This window comes from Macaca mulatta, chromosome 3 (assembly GCF_049350105.2).
Source record: "Macaca mulatta isolate MMU2019108-1 chromosome 3, T2T-MMU8v2.0, whole genome shotgun sequence".
In the NCBI taxonomy this organism is placed as follows: domain Eukaryota; kingdom Metazoa; phylum Chordata; class Mammalia; order Primates; family Cercopithecidae; genus Macaca; species Macaca mulatta.
In genome coordinates this window covers 88485604-88511252 of record NC_133408.1, presented here as the reverse complement: position 1 = coordinate 88511252, position 25649 = coordinate 88485604, and the positions used below count along the sequence as shown (strand labels likewise).

Below are 25649 nucleotides of genomic sequence, written 5' to 3'. Positions count from 1 at the left end.
CCTGTACTCCGTAGTACAGTATATCATCTTTATTAGTAGCTCGTAGTATTCTGTTGTATGGATATAGCATACATTGTTTGGCTGAATCCACTTTGATAAATTCTTAGTCTTTTTTTTTTTTTTAATTTTTGCTGTGTGTGTGTATCTAAAGCAAATATATTTTTTGTGCATTTGTTTCATTATCTTCTTTAGATTGAATTTCCCAGGGGTAAAATTGTTGAGGCAAAGATGGTATATACATGTGAAACATCGATACACTTTCAAAATGCCTTTCAGAAGGCTTTTACAAATTTACATTTCCCAGCAGTGTGGGAGTACGCATTTCCTGAGTCTCACCAACACTTGGAGTTGTCACATACTCGATTATTGTTTTTTTTTTGTTGTTGTTGTTTTGTATTTTTAGTAGAGATGGGGTTTTGCCATGTTCGCCAGGCTGGTCTTGAACTCCTGATCTCAAGTGATCGGTTCACTTTGGCCTCCCAAAGTGCTGGAATTACAGTTGTGAGCCACTATTGGTGCCTGGAATCATTATTGTTTTATTTGCACTTTGATATTTAATACGGTTTAGTATATTTTCATCTGTTTACTGGATATTTTAATTTCTTTCTTTCTTTTTTTTTTTTTTTTTGAGACCGAGTTTTTTTGCTCTTGTTGCCCAGGCAGGAGTGCAATGGCTCCATCTCGGCTCACTGTAACCTCTGCCTCCCGGGTTCAAGCGGTTCTCCTTCCTTAGCCTCCAGAGTACCTGGGATTACAGGCATGCGCTACCACGCCCAGCTAATTTTGTATTTTTAGTAGAGACGAGGTTTCTCCATGTTGATCAGGCTGGTCTCAAACTCCCAACCTCAGGTGATCCACCTGTCTTGGCCTCCCAAAGTGCTGGGATTACAGGCATGAGCCACCGCGCCTGGCCTCTTTCTTTTTTTTTTTTTAATTGAGACCAGGTCTCACTCTCACCCAGGCTGGAGTACAGTGGCACCATCTCTCCTCACTGCAACCTCCACCTCCCGGCTCAAGTGATATCTCACCTCAGCCTCCCGAGTAGCTGGGATCACAGATGCATGCCACCATGCCCAGCTAATTTTTTTATTTTTGGTAGAGACGGGGTTTCACCATGTTGCCAAGGCTGGTCTCAAACTCCTAAGCTCAGGTAATCTGCCTGCCTTGGCCTTTCAAAGTGCAGAGATTACAGGTGTGAGCCACTGTGCCTGGCCAGATGTTCTAATTTCTTGATTCATTTTTTTTTTTTAAATTGTAAGAGCTACTTGTGTGTTATAGCTACTAATTTTTTTTTTTTTTGGTGGCATTAGCAAGTATTTTTCATGAGCTTGTCTTTTATCTTTTAACCTTATTTATGTAATGTTTTGTTTTAAGACTAGGTTTTTGATTGGTCTCTGTGTGTGTGTGCACATGTGTGTTTTAAGTGGCAGTAGTTTCTCCCAGGTATCTAGTGTCAAACTTTAGTAGTACTTACATCTTCTCCCTCCATAATTGTAATGAACTTCTTGTTCTGTAAAGTTTTTTCTTTTTTTTTTTTCAGTGGTCTTTTGGTCTATACGTTAGTCTTGGAATGCTTTGTTGTTAGTTCTGCTTGCTTTTGGATTTCTCTTTAAGCTCCTCCTGTTCTCTGCATTCAGATTTAAAATACCACTTTCATTTGATTTTTTCTTTCTGTAAGATACTTACAGAATGAAATACTTTTTAAATTATTTCTTTATTTATTTATTTTTGATATGGCGTCTCACTTGTTGCCCAGGCTGTAGTGCAGTGGTGTGATCTTGGCTCACTGCAACCTATGCCTCCTAGGTTCAAGCTGTTCTCCTGCCTCAGCCTCCTGAGTAGCTGGGATTACAGGTGCCCGCCACCATGCCTGGCTAATTTTTGTACTTTTAGTAGAGATGGGGTTTTGCCATGTTGGCCAGGCTGGTCTCGAACTCCTGACCTCAGGTGATCTGTCCACCTTGGCCTCTTAAAGTGTGGGGATTACAGGTGTGAGCCACTGCACCTGGCCAATTTATTTTTTATTGACAAATAATTATATAAATTTATGTGTGTGATATTTTGGTGTTTACCTGTGGAGGGCTTAATCAAGATAATTAAGAAATCCATCACATCACATACATGCTATTTTGGTGGTGAAAACATTTTAAAAATAATTTTCTTTTTTAACACAGCTCCAAGCAGCCATTGAAGAAAACATTTAAAATCTACTCTCTGGTCAGGCACAGTGGCTCACGTCTGTAATCCGAGCACTTTGGAAGGCCAAGGTGGGTGGATTACTTGAGGTCAGGAGTTCAAGACCAGCCTGGCTAACATGGCAAAACCCCGTCTCTACTAAAAACACAAAACATAGCCAGGCACGGTGGCGTGTGCCTGTAGACCCCAACTACTCGGGAGGCTGAGGCAGCAGAATAGCTTGACCCTGGGAGGCAGAGGTTGCAGCAAGCCAAGATCTTGCCATGACACTCCAGCCTGGGCACAAAGCAAGACTCTGTTTCAAAACAAACAAAAAAACTACTCTTTTGTCAATATCAGAATATGCAGTGCGTTATTGTAGTCACCATTCTGCGCAATAGATCACTAAAATTTATTCCTTCTGTCTATCTGAAACTTTGTGTCTTTTGATCAGCATCTCCCTTTCCCTATACACTCCTCTCCCCTAGACCCTGGTAACCACCATTCTACTCCCTGGTTCTATGAGTTTGAATTTTCTAGATTCCATATATAAGTGAGATCATGCAGTATTTATTTTCCTGTCACAAATGACATAATTTACTTCTTTTTTAAAGCTGAGCTGAGTGCGGTGGCGCAGGCCTGTTATCCTAGTACCTTGGGAGCCCAAGGCAGGCAGATCGCTTGAGCTCAGGAGTTTGAGACTGGTCTGGGCAACGTGATGAAATCCCTTCTTTATAAATACAGAAAAATTAGCCCAGCATGGTGGCATGTACCTGTAGTCCCAGATATTTGTGAGGCAGAACTGGGAGAATCGCATGAGCCCTGGAGGTAAAGGCTACAGTGAGCTGAGATTGAGCCGTGCCACTGCACTCCAGCCTGGGCAACAGAGTGAGACCCTTTCTCAGAAACAAAACAAAACAAAAAACAAACCTGAACCACATTAAAAAAATTAATCCGTTCATCTAATGATGGACACCTAGATTGCTTCCATATCTGAACTATTGTGAATAATGTTGCAATGAACATGGGAGTGGAGACATCTCCTACGCATACTGATTGCAGTTTCTTTCGGTATATACCCAGAAGTGGGATCATGTGGTAATCCTGTTTTTACTTTTTTGAGGAACCTCCATACCATTATCCATGATGGCTGTAGTAATTTACATTCATACCAGCAGTGCACAAGGGTCCCCTTTTCTCTATACCCTCGCCAACACTTGTTATCTTTCATTTTTTTGATGCTAGCCATTCTAGCAGGTGGGAGGTGGTATCTCATAGTGGTTTTAGTTTGCATTTCCTTGGTGATTATTGATGATGATGAGCATTTTTTCATGTATCTGTTACCATTTGTATGTCCTTTTTTTTTTTTAAATACTGAGATGGAGTCTTGCTATGTTGCCCAGGCTGGTCTCAAACACCTGTGCTCAAGGAGTCCTCCCACCTCACTCACTTCAGTCTCCCAAGTAGCTGGGATTCAAGCATTAATCACCAAACCCAACTGTGTTCCCTCTTTTGAGGAATGTCTATTTAGGTCCTTTGCCCGTTTTTGAAATTGGGTTATTTATTTTCTTTCTGTTGATTTGAATTCATAAAATATTTTGAATGTTAATCCCTTATCAGATGTGTGGTTTGTAGGTATTTTCTCCTTATCCACAGGTTGTCACTTTACTTCGTTAATTGTTTCCTTTGTTTTGCAGAAGCTTTTAAATTTGATCCATCCCTTTGTTTATTTTTGCTTTTGTTCCCTGTACTTTTGGGTTTATAACCATGAAACCTTTGCCCAAACTAATGTCATGGAGCTTTTCTTCTACTTTCTACTGTATAAGGTGTGAGATGAGAGTCCATTTTCATTATTCTCCATGTGGATATCCAGTTTTCCCACCCCTGTTTATTTTTATTTTTAAGACACAGGGTCTTGCTGTGTTGGCCAAGGCTGGTCTCAGAACTCTTAGGTTCAAGCAATCCTCCCGCCTAGCCTCCCCAGTAGCTAGGACTACAGACATGCACCACTGTGCCTCACTCCCGTCACCATTTATTGAAGAGGCTGTCCTTTTCTTACTGTATGTTCTTGGCTACTTTGTCAAAAATCAGTTGACTGTAAATGGGTTTATTTCTGGGTTCTCTATTCTGTTCCTTCAGTTAATGTCTCTGTTTTTATACCAGTACCATACTCTTTTGATTAACATAGCTTTGTAATACACTTTGAAGTCAGATAGTGTGATACCTCCAGCCTTGTTCTTTTTGCTCGGGATTGCTTTGGCCATTTGGGATCTTTTGAGGGTTTGAGTATTCCACTGAATCAAATTCTTGAATGGGGCATTTAAGACTGCCAACACAGACTGAACCAAACTACTCTTACTTCTTATTGTATATCCTGATCACAATACAAACTGGACTATTTACTATTTTCTTGTATCTCACTTTGTATCCTTCCTTCAATTGGCCAATCTGCCTTGCTCGTTCTTTCAACCTTAGTTCAGGTGTTTTTTTTGTTTGTTTGTTTGTTTTGAGACGAAGCCTCGCTTTGTGGCTGGAGTGCAGTGGTGTGATCTCGGCTCACTGCAACCTCCATCTCCCAGGTTCAAGCAATTCTCCTGTCTCAGCCTCCGGAGTAGTTGGGATTACAGGCACACGCAACCACGCCTGGCTAGTTGTTTTTGTATTTTTAGTAGAGATGGGATTTCACCACGTTGGCCACCTGGTCTCGAACTCCTGACCTCAGGTGATCCACCTGCCTTGGCCTCCCAAAGTGCTGGGATTACAGGTGTGAGCCACCGCGCCTAGTCTCAGGTGTTGTTTTTATCTATGAAGCCTTCATTAATCTTGTTCAGAAGTGATTTTTAAAAATAACCTTTAGAACTGAGATCACTTTGTGAGTAATTATTACATCCAGTTCACCCAGTTGATAGGCATTTGAGTTGTTTCCAGTTTTTGGCTGTTATGAGCAAAGCTACTGAACATTCGAGTACAGATCTTTTGTTTTTGTTTCTCTTAAGTAAATTAGGAGAGGGTTTGCTGTGTTGTATGGGAAGCGAATGCTTGACTTCCTACAATCCCATAGTCTTTTTCAAAATGTCTTTGCCAGTTGCATTCCAGTCAGTACAGTATGGGCATTCCAGATGCCTCACCTCCTCAGTAAGACTTCTTTTTTTTTTGTCAGTCTTTGATTTTAGCCATTCTAGTGGATGGGTATTGGTATCTCATTGTGGTTTTATTTGCAATTCCCTAATGATAAGTAATGTTGAGTATACTTCCATATGTTTATTTGCCCTTCGTATCTTCTGCTAAGTGTCTCAAAATGTTCATTCTTCATGAATTGGGTTGTCTTACTAAGTTGTAAGAATTCTGTATATATGCTAGATACAAATCCATGTTTTGCAAACGTTTTTTCCTCAGTCTGTGACTCACTTTCCCTAACAGTAATTTCCAAGAGCAAAAGTTTTAAATTTTAATGAAAAACCAGTTTAGCATTTTTCTGATTTATGCTTTTTTTTTTTTTTTTTTTTTGAGACAGCGTGTCTCGCTCTGTCGCCCAGGCATGTTCTCAGCTCACTGCAACCTCCGCCTCCTGGGTTCAAGCGATTCTCGTGTCTCAGCCTCCTGAGTAGCTGGGATTATAGGCGTGTGCTATCACGCCCAGCTAAATTTTGTATTTTTAATAGAGACAGGGTTTCACCATGTTGGCCAGGCTGGTCTCAAACTCCTGACCTCAGCCTGCTTCTGTCTCCCAAAGTGCTGGGATTACAGGCGTGAGCCACCCACCGCGTTCAGCCAGATTTATGCTTTTTATGTCCAAAAAAATTTTTGCCTAACCCACAGTAACAGAGATTTTCTCCTTAGGCTTATAATGTGCATGTTTATCAGTCTACTTTTATGTGTAATGTTAACTTCATGATAACATACTTACATTTTCATCTTGTACTGTTGTCACCTCTTTTTTTTTTGAGACGGAGTCTTCTTCGCCTAGGCTGGAGTACAATGGCATGATCTTGGCTCACTACAACCTCTGCCTCCCAGGTTCAAGCAATTCTCCTGCCTCAGCCTCCCCAGTAGCTGGGATTACAGGCATGTACCACCACGCCCAATGAATTTTTGTATTTTTAGTAGAGATGGAATTTCACCCTGTTGGCCAGGCTGGTCTCGAACTCCTGACCTCAGGTGATCCACCCACTTCAGCCTCCCAAAGTGCTGGGATTACAGGCCTGAGCCACCGCACCCGGCTGTTGTCATCTGTTTTATGTCTGTGTTTGCATGGCGTATGTGTGTTATACATAGACATAAAATTTAAAATGAGAAGAGTCACTTCTTGGGGAAATATTTACTCAAATATTTACCTTTTCAAGTGCTTTTCCTTTTTACAGATCCAACTTTCCATGTAGTATCATTTTCCTCTGGCTGGAGGAATGACTTTGAACATTTTTTATAATGTAGGTCTGCTTTTTGTATGTCTGATAAACTCTCCATTTTGAGAGATAGTTTTACTGGGTATGGAATCCTAAACTGAAATTTTTTTCCTTAATATTTTGACTTGTTGCATTTCTGGCTGATAAATTTCTGTAATATTTTGGTTTTGTTTCAGCCATTGGATTTCAAGTCCTATGATTTTTAAAATATTTGTGGTTCTTAAGCACCTAGTACAGCATATGATAGTAGGTACCTAGCAAGTGAGATTAAATTGCCTGTCTTGTTTTAAAACTGTATTTTCTAGGGCTGTGTGTAGTGACTCATGCCTGTAATCCCAGCAGTTTGGGAGGCCAGGGCAGGCAGATCACCTGAGGCCAGGAGTTCGAGACTAGCCTGGCCAACATGGCAAAACCCCATCTCTACTAAAGATACAAAACTGGCTGGGTGTGGTGGTATGCCCTTGTAATTGCAGCTACTTGGAAGGCTGAAGTAGGAGAATCGCTTGAACCCGGGAGGCGGAGGTTGCAGTGAGCCAAGATCTCGCCACTACACTCCAGCCTGGGCAACAGAGTAAGACTCTATCTCTAAAAAACAAAACAAAACAAAAACCTTGTATTTTGTAGCAAACTATTTCTTCAGCCTAAATTGCTTTGGATTAAAAAAAGAGGTTCAGGCTGGGCACGGTGGCTCACACCTGTAATCCTAGCACTTTGGGAGACCGAGGCAGGTGAATCACGAGGTCAGGAGTTCGAGACCAGCCTGGCCAATATGGTGAAACTCTGTCTTTACTAAAAATACAAAAATTAGCCAGACGTGGTGGCAGGCGCCTGTAGTCCCAGCTACTTGGGAGGCTGAGGCAGAAGAATCACTTGAACCTGGGAGGTGGAGCTTGCAGTGAGCCGAGATTGTACCATTGCATTCTAGCCTGGGCGACAGAGCAAGACTCCATCTCAAAACAACAACAACAACAACAACAACAACAACAACAACAACAAAAAACCACAAAGGTCCAGCCTCACAGGGTTAAAAAAAATTCTGTTGATATTAACAAAGTCTAATAATATACTGTGAACAAATTCTTGATGGCTGGAGAGAGACTATCAAAGTATGTGCCTTTGTGCATATTAAGTACTGAGCTCCCTTCTACTCTTCTCACCTGCTTTTCTTTTTCCGTCTTCAAAAATACATCTCAAGGCATGGTTCAGGAAAACATGAAGACAAACACAGAATTTGTGCTCAGTGGACTAGAACATGTTTGCTTGAGCACATTTGCAAAAAGTCAGCCATGTGTCTTTTTGTTGTTGTTGTTGTTACTTTTAATATGGCGTGAGGACCATAAAGGAAGTATACTTTTAGAATAAACACAAAACTTTTCATTTTTATGTTATCTTTTCTGGTTTTAAAAATAACGTGTTTATTGAAATATATTTCACATACCGTACAGTTACTGTTTTAAGCTACAATTTATTAGTCTTTAGTCTCTTCATAGCATTGTGTAACCGTCACCACTAATTTGAGAATATTTCAGTCACTCCAGAGAGAAACTCCATGACTATTAGCAGTCACTCCCCATTCCCACATCCTACAGTCTTGGCAACCAACGGTTGGTGATTTCTTTCTGTCTTTATAGATTTACCTATCCTGGACATTTCATTTCACTGGAATCGTATAAAGTATCATGTTTTGTGGCTGGATTCTTTCACTAAAGCATAATGTTTTCAAGGTTTATTTGTGGTGTTGTATGAATCAATATTCCTTTAAATGGTCAAATATCCCATTGTACAGTTATGCCACACTTTATCATTAGTCATGGACATTTGGGTTAACTTTTTGGCCATTTTTTTTAATGCTGCTATGAACATTTGTGTACACATTTTTGCATGAGCATTTGTTTTTCTCTTGAGCGTATACCTAGGAGTAGAATTGCTGGGTCATATGATAATTTTATGTTTAAGATTTTAAAGAGCTGATAAACTGTTTTTTAAAATAGTTGCATCATTTTTATATTCATATCACCAACATATGAGGGTTCCAGTTTCTTCACATCCTCAACAAAAGTTTCTTTTTGATTGTAGCCATCTTGGTATTTGCAGTGGGATCACATTTTGGTTTGGATTTGCATTTCTCTAATGACAAGTAAAGTTGAGCATCTTCTCATGTGTTTTTGACCATTTGAGAAATGGCCAAAATCTTTTTTTGAGAAATGTCTACATGAATCTCTTGCCCACCCCCACCCACCCACCCCTGTTTTTTGAGACAGGGTCTCATTCTGTTGCGCAGGCTGGAGTGCAATGGCACAATCTTGGCTTACTGCAGCCTCCATCGCTGGGGCTCAAACGATTTCCCTGTCTTAGCCTCCTGAGCAGCTGGGACCACAGGTGCACAGGGACCACCACACCCGGCTAATTTTTTTGTATTTTTGTATAGATGAGGTTTTGCCATGCTGCCCAGTCTGGTCTCAAACTCAAGCTCAAGCAGTCGTCCCACCTTGGCCTCCCAAAGTGCTGGGATTATGGGCGTGAGACACCATGCCCGGCCTTCTTTGCCCATTTTTAAATTGGGCTGTTGTCTTGTTATAGGGTCTTAAGGGTTTTGTATACTGTCTATTCTGGATGTAAGTCCTTTATCAGATACATTATTTACAAGTAATTTCTCTCTCATTCTATCACTTTGTTGATGGTGTCTATTAAAGCACAGAAGTATTTCATTTTGATGAAGTCTAATTTATTATATATTGCTTGTGTTTTTGGTATCAAATCTAAGAAGGCTTTGCCTAATCTATGTTCACAAAGATTTTCTGCATTTTCCTCTAAAAATTTTATAGTTTTAGCTCCTACTTTGATCGATTTTCAGTTAGTTTCTTGTATGGTGAAAGGAAGAGGTCTAGCTTCATTCTTTTGTGTGTGGATATACAGTTGTCCCAGCACCATTTGTTGGAAAGAGTATTCTTTTTCCATTGAATTGTCTTAGCACACTTGTTGAAAATCAACTGATCATGAATATTAGGATTTATTTATGTACTCTGAATTATATTCCATTGATTTATGTATCCGTCTGTATGCCAGTGCCACACAGTCTTGCTTACTCTAATTTTGCAGTAACTTTTGAAATCAGGAAGTATGAATCTTCCAACTTAGGTCTTTTTAAAGATTGTTTTGACTGTTTGGGTTCTTGGCATTTTCAAATGAATTTTAGAATCAGCTTGCCAGTTAGTTCAAAAAAGAAGCTAGGATTTTGATGTGGAGTACATTGATTTAAACAATTTTTTGTTTCATCACTACAAAATTGCAACACATTGACTTTTTAGATTAATTTGGGGAGTATTGTTAATTCTTTTTTTTTTTTTCTTTTTGAGATAGGGTTTCACTATGTTGCTCAGGGTGGTGTTGAACTCTTGGGCTCAAGCACTCCTCCTGCCTTGGCCTCCCTAGGTGTTGGGATTACAGGCATGAACCAGCACGCCTGGCCACGGAATATTACCTTTTAACAGGTTAAGTCATCTAATATGTGAACATGGGATGACTTTCCTTTTATTTAGATTTTCCTTAATATTTTTTAGTGTGTTTTGTAGTTTTCAGGGTATAAGCCTTGCACTTTTTAAATTAAATTTTTAGGTATTTCAGCCTTTTAAAGGCTATTGCAATGGGATTGTTCTCTTTTTTCTTTCTTTTTTGAGATGAAGTCTTGCTCTGTCGCCCAGGCTGGAGTGCAGTGGCGCGGTCTTGGCTCTCTGCAACTCTGCCTCTCATGTAGCTAGGATTACAGGTGAGGACCACCACGCCTGGCTAATTTTTGTATTTTTAGTAGAAACAGGATTTTGCCATGTTGGCCAGGCTGGTCTCGAACTCTTGACCTCAGGTGATCCGCCCACCTTGGCCTCCCGAAGTACTGGGATTACAGGTGTGAGCCACAGTGCCCGGCCTGGATTTGTTTTATTTCTTATCCTTGACCAATTACAATGGCTAGAATCTCAAATACAATGTTGAGCAGAAGGGATGAGAAGGGACTTTCTTGTCTTGTTCCTCATTTAGTCTTTCTTCGCAAAGTGCTTAGTTGCAGATTTGTCATAAATGCCTAGTCTTATTTTTTAATAAAAAATAATGACTTTGATTCCAACTCATTCCAAAGAAAAAAGACTTTGTTTGCCTCAAAGTCTAAGTTTTGGTGTAAAAAAAATTCTGGGTTGGGCATGGTGGCTCACACCTGTTATCCCAGCACTTTGGGAGGCCGAGGCAGGAGGGTCACTTGAACCCAGGAGTTTGAGACTAGCCTGGGCAACATGGCACAGACTTGTCTCTACAGAAAATACAAAAATTAGCCAGGCCTGGTGGTGTGCACCTGTAGTCCTATCTACTTGAGGGGCTGAGGCAGGAGAATCGCTTGAGCCCGGGAGGTTGAGGCTGCAGTCAGTGAACCAAGATTATACCACTGCACTCCAGCTTGGACCACAGAGTGAGACCCTGTCTCAAAGCAAAACAAAACAAACAAACAAAAAAAAAACCTCAAATACCTTGTTTGACCCCTATACGGGAGCATATATTAATATAAATATTCATTACTATTCTAGGGTCCATGAAAAAAGGAAATCTCCTATTTTGTAGTATGTGTGTAATGATTGCCACATTGGTTTCTCATATACCATGTGTACAGAAACATTTGAACAGTGTTTTATAATGAGTAATGTATGCATTAATGTTGAAATTATGAGAAAGAGCCAGCCATGTGATGATCTAAGCATCCCAGGAAAAGAAAATAACGTATGCTTAGGCGTCAAGTCAGGAAGAAGCTTGACCTTCTGCAAAAGCAGAAAGGAGACCAGCGTGGCTGGAGTCTAGTAAATAAAGAAGGGTATAATAAAGATGGAAGGTGGTTTAGACCTTGTGAGTCACAACACAGAGTTTTATTTTTATTTTAAATGCAGTTGGAAGCCATTGCAGAGTTTTAAGCAAGGAGATGGCATAACCCAATTTATGTTTTTAAAAGACAAAGACATAAAATACAAGCCAACCTGTAACAAGTACTGGGTGATTTCAGCAAATGGGGAAGTGATAGAGATGAGACCTCAGCTTGACCCATGAAAGATCGATAAGAGTTAAACAGGCTGGGCATCGTGGCTCACACCTGTAATCCCAGCACTTTGGGAGGCCAAGATGGTCGGATCACCTGAGGTCAGGAGTTTGAGACTAGCCTAACCTGGTGAAACCCTGTCTCTACTAAAAATACAGAAATTAGCTGGGTGTAGTGGCGGGTGCCTGTAATCCCAGCTACTTGGGAGGCTGAGGCAGGAGAATCGCTTGAACCTGGGAGGCGGAGGTTGCAGTGAGCCAAGATCATGCCATTGCACTCCAGCCTGGGCAACAGAGTGAGACTCCGTCACACACACACACACACACACACACACACGAATTAAACAAATGGAGGAGAAAGAGGTAGTGTGTAGCAATAAATAGTGCCTGGCTTTGAAATGGAAGACTGGGGTTTGAGTATTGATTCTGCCTCTTCTTAGTTCCCCCATCTGCTTTCTCTATACCTTGGTTGCACATGAGGAGAAAATCAAATGAAAAATGCTTATAAATGTGAACCTGTGAGGGTTAGTGTGGTATATCGTCATGTCCCCACTTTTCCATGGGGCATATATTCCAGTATTTGCAGTGGTTGCCTGAAACCACCAAAGTAGTACTCCACTCTAAACATACTATGTTTTTTTCTATACATATGTACCTGTGATAAAGTTTAATTTATAAATTAGGCACAGTAAGAGATTAACAACAATAATAAAATAGAACAGTTATAACAATACGCTGAAATAAAAGTTATGGGAATGTGGGGTCTTTCTCAACATATCTTCTTATACCGTACCTTGCATATGGGAAACCATGGAAAGTAAAATTGCGGATGAGGGGACTGTTGTACGGTATTTGTTTTATTCAGTGAAAGACTCTTACCTGTGTGGTATTATGCTAGGGGCTGTGGAGTGATACAACAATGAATTAGACTTCTCAAGGAGGGTACAGTTTAATAGACAATGTGAAGTTGATATCTAAAATATGAAGTTAAGAGTGAGAGATCGTAAGAAGGGTGCAGATACAATGCTATGGGAGTTCAAAGAATGGAGAGCCTGCTTCTTGCTTGGATTTGACTTCTTTCTTCATAAGGCTTTATGAGGAAGGAAGCACTTTTATGCTAGTGCTTGAGAGATGGATAAGCCTTGAATATAAGATGGAGGGCAAGATGATATTCTCCCTAGGCTGGTATGTGGGAGTGTAAAGGCATGGAAGTACTGGGCAAATTTAGTACTTGATAAGCAAAGGTAGGTTGGGACCAGACAAATTATGCAGTACCTTGATACTAGGCTACTGTGCATTCTTTTCAATAGGAATACTATCAGTAGTGTCTTTAATTGTGTAAATATTTATTGAGCATCTACCACTGCCAGGTTTATGATAGAAGTCAAGGCTTGAAGATAGAATATCTCAGTTTAGTTGGGGAAGATAGATTATCTGATTATTTTTATTCCGAGATATAAACAAAGTTGTGATGGGATCATAGGACAAGTACCAGCTCTAACTGACTGGCATAATAAGAGAGGGCTTTATAAAGGTGGTAAACATTGTGCTGAGATACGAAGTATCCTTTTGTTTCCTAGATAAAGGAGGTGAAGAGAGGAATATTAGAGAAACATTCTAGGCCTGACACTTCCTGTATTTTGTGATGGCTGGACAAGGACTTTATATGCAAGTCAAGCAAGGCTGAAGGTTTTGGGGTAACTGAAAGATTATTCAAGTGCAGAGTTAATTGGAGAGGGTGGAGACTAGAGGTGGGAACCTGGTAAGGAGACTTGCACTGGGCCAAGTGTGTGATTATGTAGTACCTAATGTGGAATAGTAGCTATGGGGATAATGAGCATGGAAAGCTGAAGACACGCTTGAGATGTAGAATTGGTGGAGCTTGGAAACCAAATAGATCTGAGAAGAGATAAAAGGGATCATGTGGGTATCTTGTTAAAGATACCCATTAAATTGTGGGCTGGAGTCTGAGACACAGCATCTCTGACAAGCTTGCAATTGGTGCTGATGCTGCCTGTCTATGGACTACACTCTAAGAAGTAAGGCTCTAGAGAGTATGAGATTGATTCATTATAGGGGAGTTAGCCTTAGATAGAAAGAGGAACACCTCCTCTCTTAATTGAGGTGGAATGTACGGTGGATGAAGGCACAGGAAATACAGATTAAATTTGCAGGCAAGAGACATGCCTGGTAGTCTTTGTGGGTTTTTTTGTGAAACAATAAATAAAGCTATGTTATGAGAAGACTGGGATTGTGTGAGCTTGATGAAAGTTGTGAAGGTTTGGAATAGCTACTAAGAGGAGGAAAATGAGTAAATTTGGGACGTGTAATCACTGAACAGTGAGGATTAGTTTGGTTATGGTGTCTGTAGATATAATTGGAGCAGAGAGAGACTAGTAATAAAGATTTTTTTTTTCTTTCTTTCTTTTTCTTTTTTTTTTAAATGGAGTGTTTGCTCTTGTTGCCCAGGCTGGAGTGCAATGGCATGATCTTGGTTCACCGCAACCTCTGCCTCCTGGGTTCAAGCGATTCTCCTGCCTCAGCTTCCCAAGTAGCTGGGATTACAGGCATGTGCCACCACACCCAGCTAATTTTGTATTTTTAGCAGAGACAGGGTTTCTCCATGTTAGTCAGGTTGGTCTTGAACTTCTGACCTCCAGGTAATCCGCCCATCTTGGCCTCCCAAAGTGCTGGGATTGCAGGTGTGAGCCACTGCACCTGGCCAGGAGAAATTGCTTATTTTTTTAAGATGATATGGTAGCCTAGGGAAGTGGTAATGAGGCCTAAAGTTGAACAGTGTCCTTGAGAATGGAAGAGGAGGATGTGGTAGGCCAAATAACACCCAATACCACACCCCCTCCAAGTGCCATGCCCTAATCTTTGCAATCTGTGACTGTTACACCTTACATTTTAAGAGAAACTTTGTAGATATGATTAAATTAAGTATCTTGATATGGAGGGGTTATTCTGGGTTATCTGGATGGGTCCTGTGTAATCACAAGGATTCTTATAAAAGAGAGGCTGTAGGGTCTAGTCAGATGACAGGAATAGGAGAGAGGAAATGCCATGGTGAAAGTAGAGGGCCGAGGAATGTAGACAGCCTGTGGAAGCTGAAAAAGGCAAGGGAACATTTTCCCAAGAGACTCCAGAAGGAACAAAGCTGTGGTGACATGTTGATTTTTAGTTCACTGAGACTGATTTTGGACTTCTGACTTGCAGAACTGCAAGATAATAAATTTGTGTTGTTCTAAACTGCTAACTTTGTGGAGTTTTGTGTTACAACAATGATCAGAAACAGAGGGTATGGATATAAGGGAATAGTATAGAGTTAGAGTCAGTAAAATGAGACAATTAAGGGGTTGTGGTATGGGAACCAGGAAACTAGATTTCTAGCCTGGGTAAATGAGTGGAGAGTAGTGAAATTAAAAATAGAGAATGGTAAGGAGTAGATGTTAGAGGAACGTGTATTTGCTTTGCATGTCATAATTTTAGGAACTGGTGAGAATAGTATTTTGAGTCTAGTAATATAGATTAGATAGAGTAGAAGAAAATTTGAAACAAGGAGATGAATTTAAGAGGCTACCACAGTGCTGTTACATATACTTAGTAGGGCTGTTATAATGACGTTACATGACAAAATACATAGGAACATCACTTTAGTGCTTTTCAGTTTGGGAGTCATATTCATACCTTTTTTGGGGGGGCGTTAATAAATATTTGAAATAGACACAGCTGCTATTAGCATGAGAAATAAGCAGAGTGGAAACATTAGCCTCAAAGATGTTGTGGATCGCAGCTACCGTATTGGACATCCTACGTATAGAACATTTCTGTCATCCAGAAAGTTCCATTAAGTGACGCTGCTCTGTGTTATTTTCAACAGTGGAGGACTGGATATTATCAATATTTTAGTAAAATTTGTAGGACGTGGTATTTGCTAATGAGAAACAATTTTCAGAAGACCTAGACTCCTGGAGAGACTGTGAGGTAATAGTCAAGTGAACACTAAACAATCCTCTCTCTCCAAGGAACACTAAATAGTCTAACAACGAGCACTAGCCAGTTGGGTTTCAGGATACTGGGTTTTTATTCTGGTACTGCTTTGTGTTGTGTGTATTGGGAAAGCCTGTTAGAAACATAGAAAGTTCTCTTCTTAAAGAGGTCCTGTAGCCTCTTAAAAACATCAAAAGCAAGAAACAGGTAATATGTATTCATTAATTTCTATAACAATATAGGAATATTAGGAAAACATTTTTAGAAAAATCTTGGCTGGGTGCAGTGGCTCATGCCTGTAACCCTAGGCCAAAGTGGACAGATCACTTGAGTCCAGGAGATCAGCCTGGACAATATGGTGAAACCCCTATCCCTACAAAACATACAGAAATTAGTCGGGTGTGGTGGTGCGCGCCTGTAGTCCCAGCTACTTGGGGGGCGGAGGTGGGAGGATCACTTGACCCTGAGAGGTCGAGGCTGCAGTGAGCCTTGTTTGCGCCACTACACTCCAGCCTGTGCGAAAAAATGAGAGACCCTGTCTAAAAAAGAAAAAAAAAATTATCTATTAAACAAGAAGGTTGGACCTGCTACCTACTTCCATTTCAATTCTTTTAGTAAAACATTATCATGCCGTAATTCATTATATAGTTTTAATTAAAGATGCACTTCTCTCTTATTCTCATAACTTTTTATGGTTGAAATGTTAATCATTAGTAAAAATGACCTAAACTTAAATTTGTTTAGTTTTAGGTTCCCAAACCATGTTTGTTATAAACAGTAAATATATTATTGGAATTTATTAGCAAATCACAATATCTGAGAGAATGGAAATTTACTAAGGCATGAAATAAATAGTTTAAGGAAGGAACTTTTGTAGATAAATAAGAGTTGGAGAGGAGCAGAAGTTGTATGTAGAAGAATTTAGTTGGTATAGTGATCAAATACTATAAAAAGTTGCCTCCAAAATATCTTTTTTTTTTTTTTTTTTTTTGAGACGGAGTCTCGCACTGTCACCCAGGCTGGAGTGAAGTGGCCCAATCTCGGCACACTGCAAGCTCCGCCTCCCGGGTTCACGCCATTGTCCTGCCTCAGCCTCCGGAGTAGCTGGGACCACAGGCGCCTGCCACTACCACTACGCCTGGTTTATATATATATATTCTTTTCTTTTCTTTTCTTTTCTTTTCTTTTCTTTTCTTTTCTTTTCTTTTCTTTTCTTTTCTTTTCTTTTCTTTTCTTTTCTTTTCTTTTCTTTTCTTTTTTTAGTAGAGACGGGGTTTCACTGCTTTAGCCAGGATGGTCTCGATCTCCTGACCTCGTGATCCGCCTGCCTCGGCCTCCCAAAGTGCTGGGATTACAGGCGTGAGCCACCGTGCCCAGCCCCAAAATATCTTTTTATAGGACAAAAGTTTTCTGAGTCTTTATTGATACCTCTGTTATTCAGATTCTGTCTAAAAGAGATTAATAGTTTAGAAGAATGAATTGTGTTGGGATTTTACCTATTATCTTTGTATCTCTTTTCTTAGATAAGATTCACTGATTATAAATCTCAATTAAATATACTTTATGTGTCTGAATGAAACTGATGACCAGAATCTTGCCAGTGTAGGAAAAGTTGACTTAAGAAAAGAAGGTTTGCTTTCCAAACCTTCTATGCTGTTACCTTTAATGAGATGACAGTCTCTTTGCTTTCTTTTGCTGTTTAGCTTTCTGCTACTCATCAGTATGTGATCAGGGAGTAGAAACATGATGTATATCAGACTTGTTTGGAACTCCAACAAAATCTGAAGGGAGAGGAAATTGAAAATGTGGCTGAGTATTTCATGTTATGACACTTTGGTTCCTATATTAAAGTTAACCACATTATTTCACAACCAACTTACAATCACTTCATATTTAGCCAAACATTTCCTCATTTCTGTGTATAATTATAAGTTTATTGATACTAAAGTATGGTTTTTTTATGAAATGCTTTCTCAATACTGAACCCTAGTTGACCCTCAGCACTTACTTGTTTTTGAAAGAAGGAGGTAGAAGTTGAATTTGTTTTTGAGTTTATCCTAAACCTAATCATCATTTTGTTTTTATCCTAGAATTAGAATGTTTCTAAACACTTCCCTCCACACTGTATTAATGTCAACTAAGAACAGAAATTTTCAGTGGCTAGGCATGGTGGCTCACGCCTATAATCCCAGCACTTTGGGATGCCAAGGCAGAAGGATCCCTTGAGCCCAGGAGTTCGAGACAGCTTGGGCAGCAAAGTGAGACCCTGTCTCTACAAAGTTAGCTGGGCATGGTGGTGCATACCTGTTGTTACTCAGGAAGCTGAGGTGGAGGATTGCTTGAGCCCAAGAAGTCGAGGCTGCAGTGAGCCATGGGTAGTGTGTGTGCACTCCAGCCTGGGTGACAGTGAGACCTTTTTCAAAAACAAAAACAAAAAATCTCTGCTTATTTTTTTTTGAATTACAAAATTTTGCAAAATAAAAATTAAAATTTTGTGGGTACATAGTAGATGTATATATTTATGGGTTACATGAGATATTTTGATACAGGCATGCACGCATATTAGCCACAGGGTAAATGGGGCATCCTTTTATCCTTTGTGTTAGAAGCATTTATCCTTTGTGTTACAAACAATCCAACTATTCTCTTACAGTTTTTTTGTAAATGTACACTTAAATTATTTTTTACTATTGGCTAGGTGTAGTGGTTCATGCCTGTAATTCCAGCACTTTGGAAGGCCGAGGCAGGCAGATCACCTGAGGTAAGGAGTTCAAGACCAGCCTGGCCAACATGATGAAACCTCATCTCTACTGAAAATACAAATACTAGCCAAGCGTGGTGGGGGCATGCGTGTAATATCAGCTATCAGAAGGCTGAGGCAGGGGAATCGCTTGAACGCGGGAGGCAAAGGCTGCAGTGAGCCGAGGTCAGCCTGGCAGCTGAATTGAACAAGAATAAAAAAGCACGAGCGGCAGAGGCAGCAAGAGCCGCAGAAGCACTGCACTCCAGCCAGGGCTGGAGCGAGACTCTGACTAAAAAAAAAAAAATTGAGTATAGTCAGCCTGTTGTGCTAACAAGTAGTGGGGCAGCCTGTTGTGCTAACAAGTAGTGGGTCACCTTCATTCTTTGTATTTTTTGTGCCCATTAACCCTCTCCCGACCCTCCACTATGTCACTCCCCTTCCAGCCACTGGTAACCGTCCTTCTACTCTCTGTCTCCATGAGTTGAATTGTTTTAATTTTTAGCTCCCACAAATCAGTGAGAACGTGCAAAGTTTGCCTTTCTGTGCCTCACTTATTTCATGTAACATGATGACCTCTAGTTCCATCCATGCTGTTGCAAGTGATGGGATCTCATTTTCTTTTTATGGCTGAATAGTGCTACATTGTTTATATGTACCACAGTTTGTTTATCCATTCATCTGTTGATGGACACTTAGGTTACTTCCAAATCTTGGCTATTATGAATAGTGCTGCAATAAACATGGGAGCACAGGTATCTCTTTAGTATTATTGATTTCCTTTCTTTGGGGTATGTACCTAGGAGTGGGATTGCTGGATTGTAAGATAGCTAGTTCTATTTTTAGCTTTTTGAGGAACCTCCAAACTGTTCTTCATAGTGTTTTTACTAATTTACATTCCCATCAGCAGTATACAAGGGTTCCCTTTTCTCCACATTCTTGCCAGCTAGCTCCTTGGCAGTGTGTTAATGTGTTAACCTGCCTACTTTAGAGTTAAAAAAAAATGCTGAGTTTAAGACCTGAGTTCTAGGCAAAAATAGAATCCAACTCAGATGTTATAAGAGACTTTAATGCAGGGACTGCAGAGGTGCCCTGGGTTAAGGGAACCCATAAGGCATGTTTTTACTAGAAACAGGGAAGCCCAAAGGGGCAGGAAAAATATTGTGCTATTGGAGCCTCGTGAGAGCTGTGAAGAGGGTGCTTCACAGCAACCATGGTGGTGGAGGGATGCAGCTTCTGCCAGAAAATGTGGCCATGAGGAGGGAGGGAGGTAGGAAGAAATAATGCAGCCTTTCTCCGCCTTCTTATCTTCTGTCAGTGGCAGGACAGCCCTGGAACCCAGAAGGCATATCTGTTGGGGTCAGCATCATTGGTCACAGAGTAGAGCAGAAAAGTATTGGGAGATAGAGTAGTTGTAGTAAGATAATAAGCAACACAACTACTAATGAGTTCAGGTGTTGACTTCAGGTAATGTAATATTTTACCCAATTTCTTATATGTTATCTATGCATACTTTACTGGGTTGATGTGGGCATTAAATGAGATAACGTGAATGTATTATCATAGTGTCTTTGTCTTGTTGAGTATATTTTAAAAGTCTTAGTAATGCACGGATTTGAAAAGCTCAGCTTCCTTTCACTTGGTACTGTGTTAAATTTGTTTTGTGGGAACTTTGGTTGCCACTATATTTTTAAATATATGTTTTCCAGTAATTTTTGAGAAGCGAATGGCCTCATTATCAAGTTGTTTCCAAGATTTAGTTTCTCATTGTTTTATAGAGCAAGGAGCCTGAAAACCTAAGTCCTAGTTCAGGCTATACTACTATTTGTGGCATAGTTCTTTGTGGGAGTTATTTTTACTTTGCCTCTCTGTTCTTTTCCCTTCTGAGAAATTGGAGTAATAATACTTAACTAGTAAATGTTTAATATTATGGTAAAATAATCGTTGTCAAGTACTTTGAAGACTTAAATGATACGTATATTAACTTTTACTCTCGTTCATTTTGAAAGTATCAGAGCCTCAGATTAAGAGTGATTAGATGGTTTTTAGTTTGTAGCATTTTCTGTGTGAAATTATGTAGCTCATAAGATATTATCTTGTATATGTGTGTTTATGTGAGTAAAGTGATTATGCTTATGTCTATTTTAGTTAATGTGTGTGAATGTAATTTTTTTTTTTTTTTTTTTTTGAGACAGAGTCTTGCTCTGTTGCCCTCCGCCTCCCAGGTTCAAGAAATTCTCCTACCTTAGACTACAGGCGCATGCCACCATGCCCGGCTACTTTTTGCAGAGTTTTTTTTTTGAGGCAGAGTCTTGCTCTGTCGCCCAGGCTGGAGTGCAGTGGCCGGATCTCAGCTTACTGCAAGCTCTGCCTCCCGGGTTTACGCCATTCTCCTGCCTCAGCCTCCTGAGTAGCTGGGACTACAGGCGCCCGCCACCTTGCCCGGCTAGTTTTTTGTATTTTTTAGTAGAGATGGGGTTTCACCATGTTAGCCAGGATGGTCTCGATCTCCTGACCTCGTGATCCACCCATCTTGGCCTCCCAAAGTGCTGGGATTACAGGCTTGAGCCACTGCGCCTGGCCTACTTTTTGCAGTACTAGTAGAGACGGGGTTTGATTCACTATGTTGGCCAGACTTGTCTCGAACTCCTGACCTCGTGATCTGCCCACCTTGGCCTCCCAAAGTGCTGGGATTACAGGCGTGAGCCATCACGCCTGGCTGTACATTTTCTTAAAACTATCTTTCTGAAACGAACTCTAAGAGACTCTATTTATTGCCCAGTAGTAAGTCTTGTCTTTTTCACTCTTGCCATAGACAGAGCACTGTTTATTTCTGAACTTATGGTTGAGTAAGGTACTTTTGAGATGTGGCAACTGTCTCCTGGTAAAAGATTTGTCAGATTTTACCCTGCTGCTACTACTACCATTGATGTAGCCTTATTGCCTACTTCTTTTTTCTGAGACAGCAGTGATGCCTTGTCACATTTTTCCTCCTCATTTTTACATTTGTAGACCAAAGCAAGATCGGGGCAATCCATTTTGAAGAGAACTATGAGCACCAAATAATATTCTACTTTAAAGAACTTTTTATTTTTCAAAACTCCTTCGAAAATGTAACTTTGAAATTAAGTAAATTTCTATTTTATTTCATAAACTCGAGTTAGCACTGTCTTTGTAAATTCCAAACTGAACCTTTCTGAATTACTGACTAAATCTTAATTATTTCTCACCAGACGGTCTGGCAAATCCCGAAGCAGAAGCCCATATTCATCTAGGCATTCAAGATCTCGTAGCAGGCACAGATTGTCTAGATCCAGAAGTCGTCATTCTAGTATTTCTCCTAGCACACTAACTCTGAAGAGTAGCCTGGCAGCTGAATTGAACAAGAATAAAAAAGCACGAGCGGCGGAGGCAGCAAGAGCCGCAGAAGCAGCGAAAGCTGCAGAAGCAACTAAGGCTGCTGAGGCTGCTGCCAAAGCTGCAAAAGCTTCAAACACTTCTACACCTACCAAGGGGAACACAGAAACTAGTGCCAGTGCATCACAAACAAACCATGTGAAGGATGTGAAGAAAATTAAAATTGAACATGCACCTTCTCCCTCAAGTGGTGGAACTTTAAAAAATGACAAAGCAAAAACAAAGCCACCTCTTCAGGTAACGAAGGTGGAAAATAATTTGATTGTAGATAAAGCCGCCAAGAAAGCAGTCATAGTTGGAAAGGAGAGTAAATCTGCTGCTACAAAGGAGGAACCAGTATCTCTTAAAGAGAAAACCAAACCACTTACACCAAGCATAGGAGCCAAGGAGAAGGAGCAACATGTAGCTTTAGTGACCTCTACATTACCACCGTTACCTTTGCCTCCCATGCTGCCTGAAGATAAAGAAGCTGATAGGTAAGTGAAAAAAGTATTTGTCAATAACTGCTCAAAGAAAAAATGTAAGTCTGAACTGAGAAATGATTTGACCTCCCCTAACCCCCTCAAAACAACTTTAGTGAAAAAGACTACAAGTAAGAGAATGAATTTTCTTTATTGTATGCATCTTAAAATTAAGCACATTGCATACAAGATGGCAAAATTAAAGTTTATACTAAGACATTCAGGGAAAAATTGCCATTGCCTTGGGATACAATGAATATTTCAATATGATTTTGGGTATTAGAAATACCAGTATTCTCTTTGGTTTAGTTTTCCTTGATGATGGCAATCAGAAACAGGACATTTTATGAATGAGTTGGCCATGGTTAATATACATCTGATAAGCATTTGTCTCATTTATTTCTAAGTTTCTTCAGTGGCCTCGTAGATTTATCACTGTCAGTGATTTTATTATCATTTTTTAGTTTAGTCTTTTCTTTTTTTTCTTTTTTTTTTTTTTTTTTGAGACGGAGTCTAGCTCTGTTGCCCAGGCTGGAGTGCAGTGGCCGGATCTCAGCTCACTGCAAGCCCCGCCTCCCGGGTTCACGCCATTCTCCTGCCTCAGCCTCCCGAGTAGCTGGGAGTACAGGTGCCCGCCACCTCGCCCGGCTAATTTTTTTTTGTATTTTAGTAGAGACGGGGTTTCACCGTGTTAGCCAGGATGGTCTCGATCTCCTGAACTCGTGATCCGCCCGTCTCGGCCTCCCAAAGTGCTGGGATTACAGGCTTGAGCCACCGCGCCCGGCCTAGTTTAGTCTTTTCTTAACTCTTTTAATTAAAAAAAATTTTTTTAAGCCTGTCTTGCAGTTGGGATTAATCACATTATATTATAGGAAACTCATAATGTGGCCAGGCGTGGTGGCTCAAGCCTGTAATCCCAGCACTTTGGGAGGCCGAGGCGAGTGGATCACCTGAGGTCAGGAGTTCAAGACCAGCCTGGCCAACATGGTGAAATCCCGTGTCTACTAAAAATACAAAATACTTAGCCGGCTGCAGTGGCGGGTGCCTGTAATCCCAGCTACTAGGGAGGCTGAGGCAGGAGAGTCACTTGAAGCTGGGAGGTGGAGGTTGCAGTGAGCCGAAGTCACACCACTGCACTCCAGCCAGCCAGGATGACACAGTAAGACTGTGTCTCAAAAAAAAGAAACAAAAAACAAAAAAAGAAAGAAAGAAAATTGATAATGTGATTATGCTTTCCTTTAACACGTTTAAAAAATTTCTATTATGAACGTTGAGGGTATGACTTATTTTTTTATTGAGAAACATATTCTTAAGAGGAAGTTAAAATACAACTAAGAATGTTTATTTTTTGTGTCCTAGTGTAGAAGAATTAGACTTGTGTGGTTTATCTGCCTGTTATCTGCCTGTTATACCAGCTAGCTGTTTTTATTTTTATGAAGAAATTAGAGCTTCCACCCCCACCCACTCCCCATTAAAAAGCAACTATATGAGTAGTTTTCCTAGCTGACTTTTTAAAATAGATTTTGTGGATAAAAATGCCATGTGGACAAGTGCTTACTTTGGCATTATGGAAATTTTATAATTTAACACAAACAAAAGTGAAATAATAATTCTTGAGTTTCATGCCCTTTGAGGTGCGTTTTGAAAAATAATCAAAATGTTGTTGGGAGACCCCATCCAATTTAATTGGGTGTTATTTAATTATACTACTATAATTGTTGTATTTGCAGGTTTGACTGTTAATTCATTGAATTGAGTTACTTCATTAGAGAGTAACCTGTTACTGAGAATCCATGTTTTATTGAGACTGGTGGTTCTCTACTTTATATTCTTCATATATGCTTTAGGAGTAAATTTTTACTAGGATATTTTCAGGAACTCTGTATGTACACATATGAGTGCTTAATAAGGATACTGTTTATGCATCTGTCTTTAATTAGTTGATGGCACATTTAATTATTGTTCATTACTTTTTTTTTTTTGATCCACCTTTTCTGTCTCCTCTGCTTTTTCCCCTTTTTGTTGTCTCTTCTTTCTTTGAATGTGTTTGTATGTTTAATGGATACAGAAGTTTCTTAAGATTCATGAGCACTACCAGTACATGTCTGTGTGGCCAAAGATTAATTCATCACCAATGGAACTTTCCTTATTTTGATATCTGTAATTTAACTACCGAAATGTATGTACTAACTGCATATGAGGAAGAGACTTGATATTGTTTTACTTTTTATAAAAGTTTTTAGGTGATTAAATAAAAATGTATTGTAAAAAGAAATGGTTAGAAGTGATTACTTTTGGAAATAAATGGACGCTGAAGGGAATGGATGGCACAGGAGACTTATTTTATATTTATTATTTATAATACTGTTAGAAGTACAATAACATTTGTTAGTAGGCTGTAGTAGAAAGCTTAGTTTTTAGTGCCAGTTGTACTTCTTACTACGCTCATTACTTAATCTTTCTGTGCCTCAGTCCAGTTAGTTCTATTCATGGGTGAAAATATTTACAGTTTAACCTCACAGATTAGTTGTAAACATTAAACGAGTTGATGGACTGAATTTTGCAAGCTGTAAAGTGTTATGCATCTCAGTTATTATAATTAGTCCTAGTATAAATCAGCACTGCTGGAAATATTACAGATATTTAAAACTGCTTTAGATTATTGAAAAAAGGTAAAAATTACAAAGTATGATTTACATTGTATAATATATGAACCATTATATATGTAACATGTAGATCTGTTGTGTAACGAATAGACCTAGTGCTTCCTTTGAAAATAATTGGTTTTTGTAAAAGAGGAACTATTGGTTGGTTTTCCATCCTCTTTTATAATGAAGGGGGAGCACCCCCAGGACATATTTTTCATGTATCCGAAAGTAAGCTCATGGTAATTTTATGTTTACAAGTTTCTTTTTAGTAACCATTGTATACTTTTTGGTTTTTGCTGAACAGCTATTAGTTGAAAGTGGTTTATAAACTATTTCTCTTGAGGTAAAGAAACAATCTTTTCTGTTACAACATACTTTAGGAAAGCCAAATATGGGAGGTATCTTTATTTACTTGTTACTCAGTGTAAATTTAAAGATTATTTTAAAGAAGAGTGAGTAATGGTCTGCATAATCTCATTGCTGTATCTTAAGGAAAGCTTTCGATCTTTGCTTTCTTTGAGCATGCCTGTATCTGTATTCCTGGTTGACTCTCACTGTTGTATCCACAAATACATTAGCAAAAGTGTGTGTGTGTGTTTTGAGTGGCCTCTTGATTTTGCAAACCTCTACTCCACTTGTTTTTGCTGTTTTATTATGTCTAAGTAAATTCTCCCCTTCCCTCATACTTCTTTTATTTTGAAAGTATTCAAGCACTTAGAAAAACTGAAAGAATAATACAGTTAGC

At 39.7% G+C, this 25649-nt stretch overlaps 1 protein-coding gene across 2 annotated transcripts in view; it reads left to right on the top strand.

Moving 5' to 3' along the window:
- CDK13 (cyclin dependent kinase 13) overlaps positions 1-25649 on the top strand; it is a 137407-nt gene that overhangs the window by 9056 nt on the left and 102702 nt on the right. For both annotated transcript variants that reach the window (XM_015133682.3, XM_015133681.3), the window contains exon 2: positions 21612-22271. In XM_015133682.3, coding sequence (XP_014989168.1) covers positions 21612-22271 — 660 coding nt within the window. The remainder of the gene's footprint in view (positions 1-21611; positions 22272-25649) is intronic.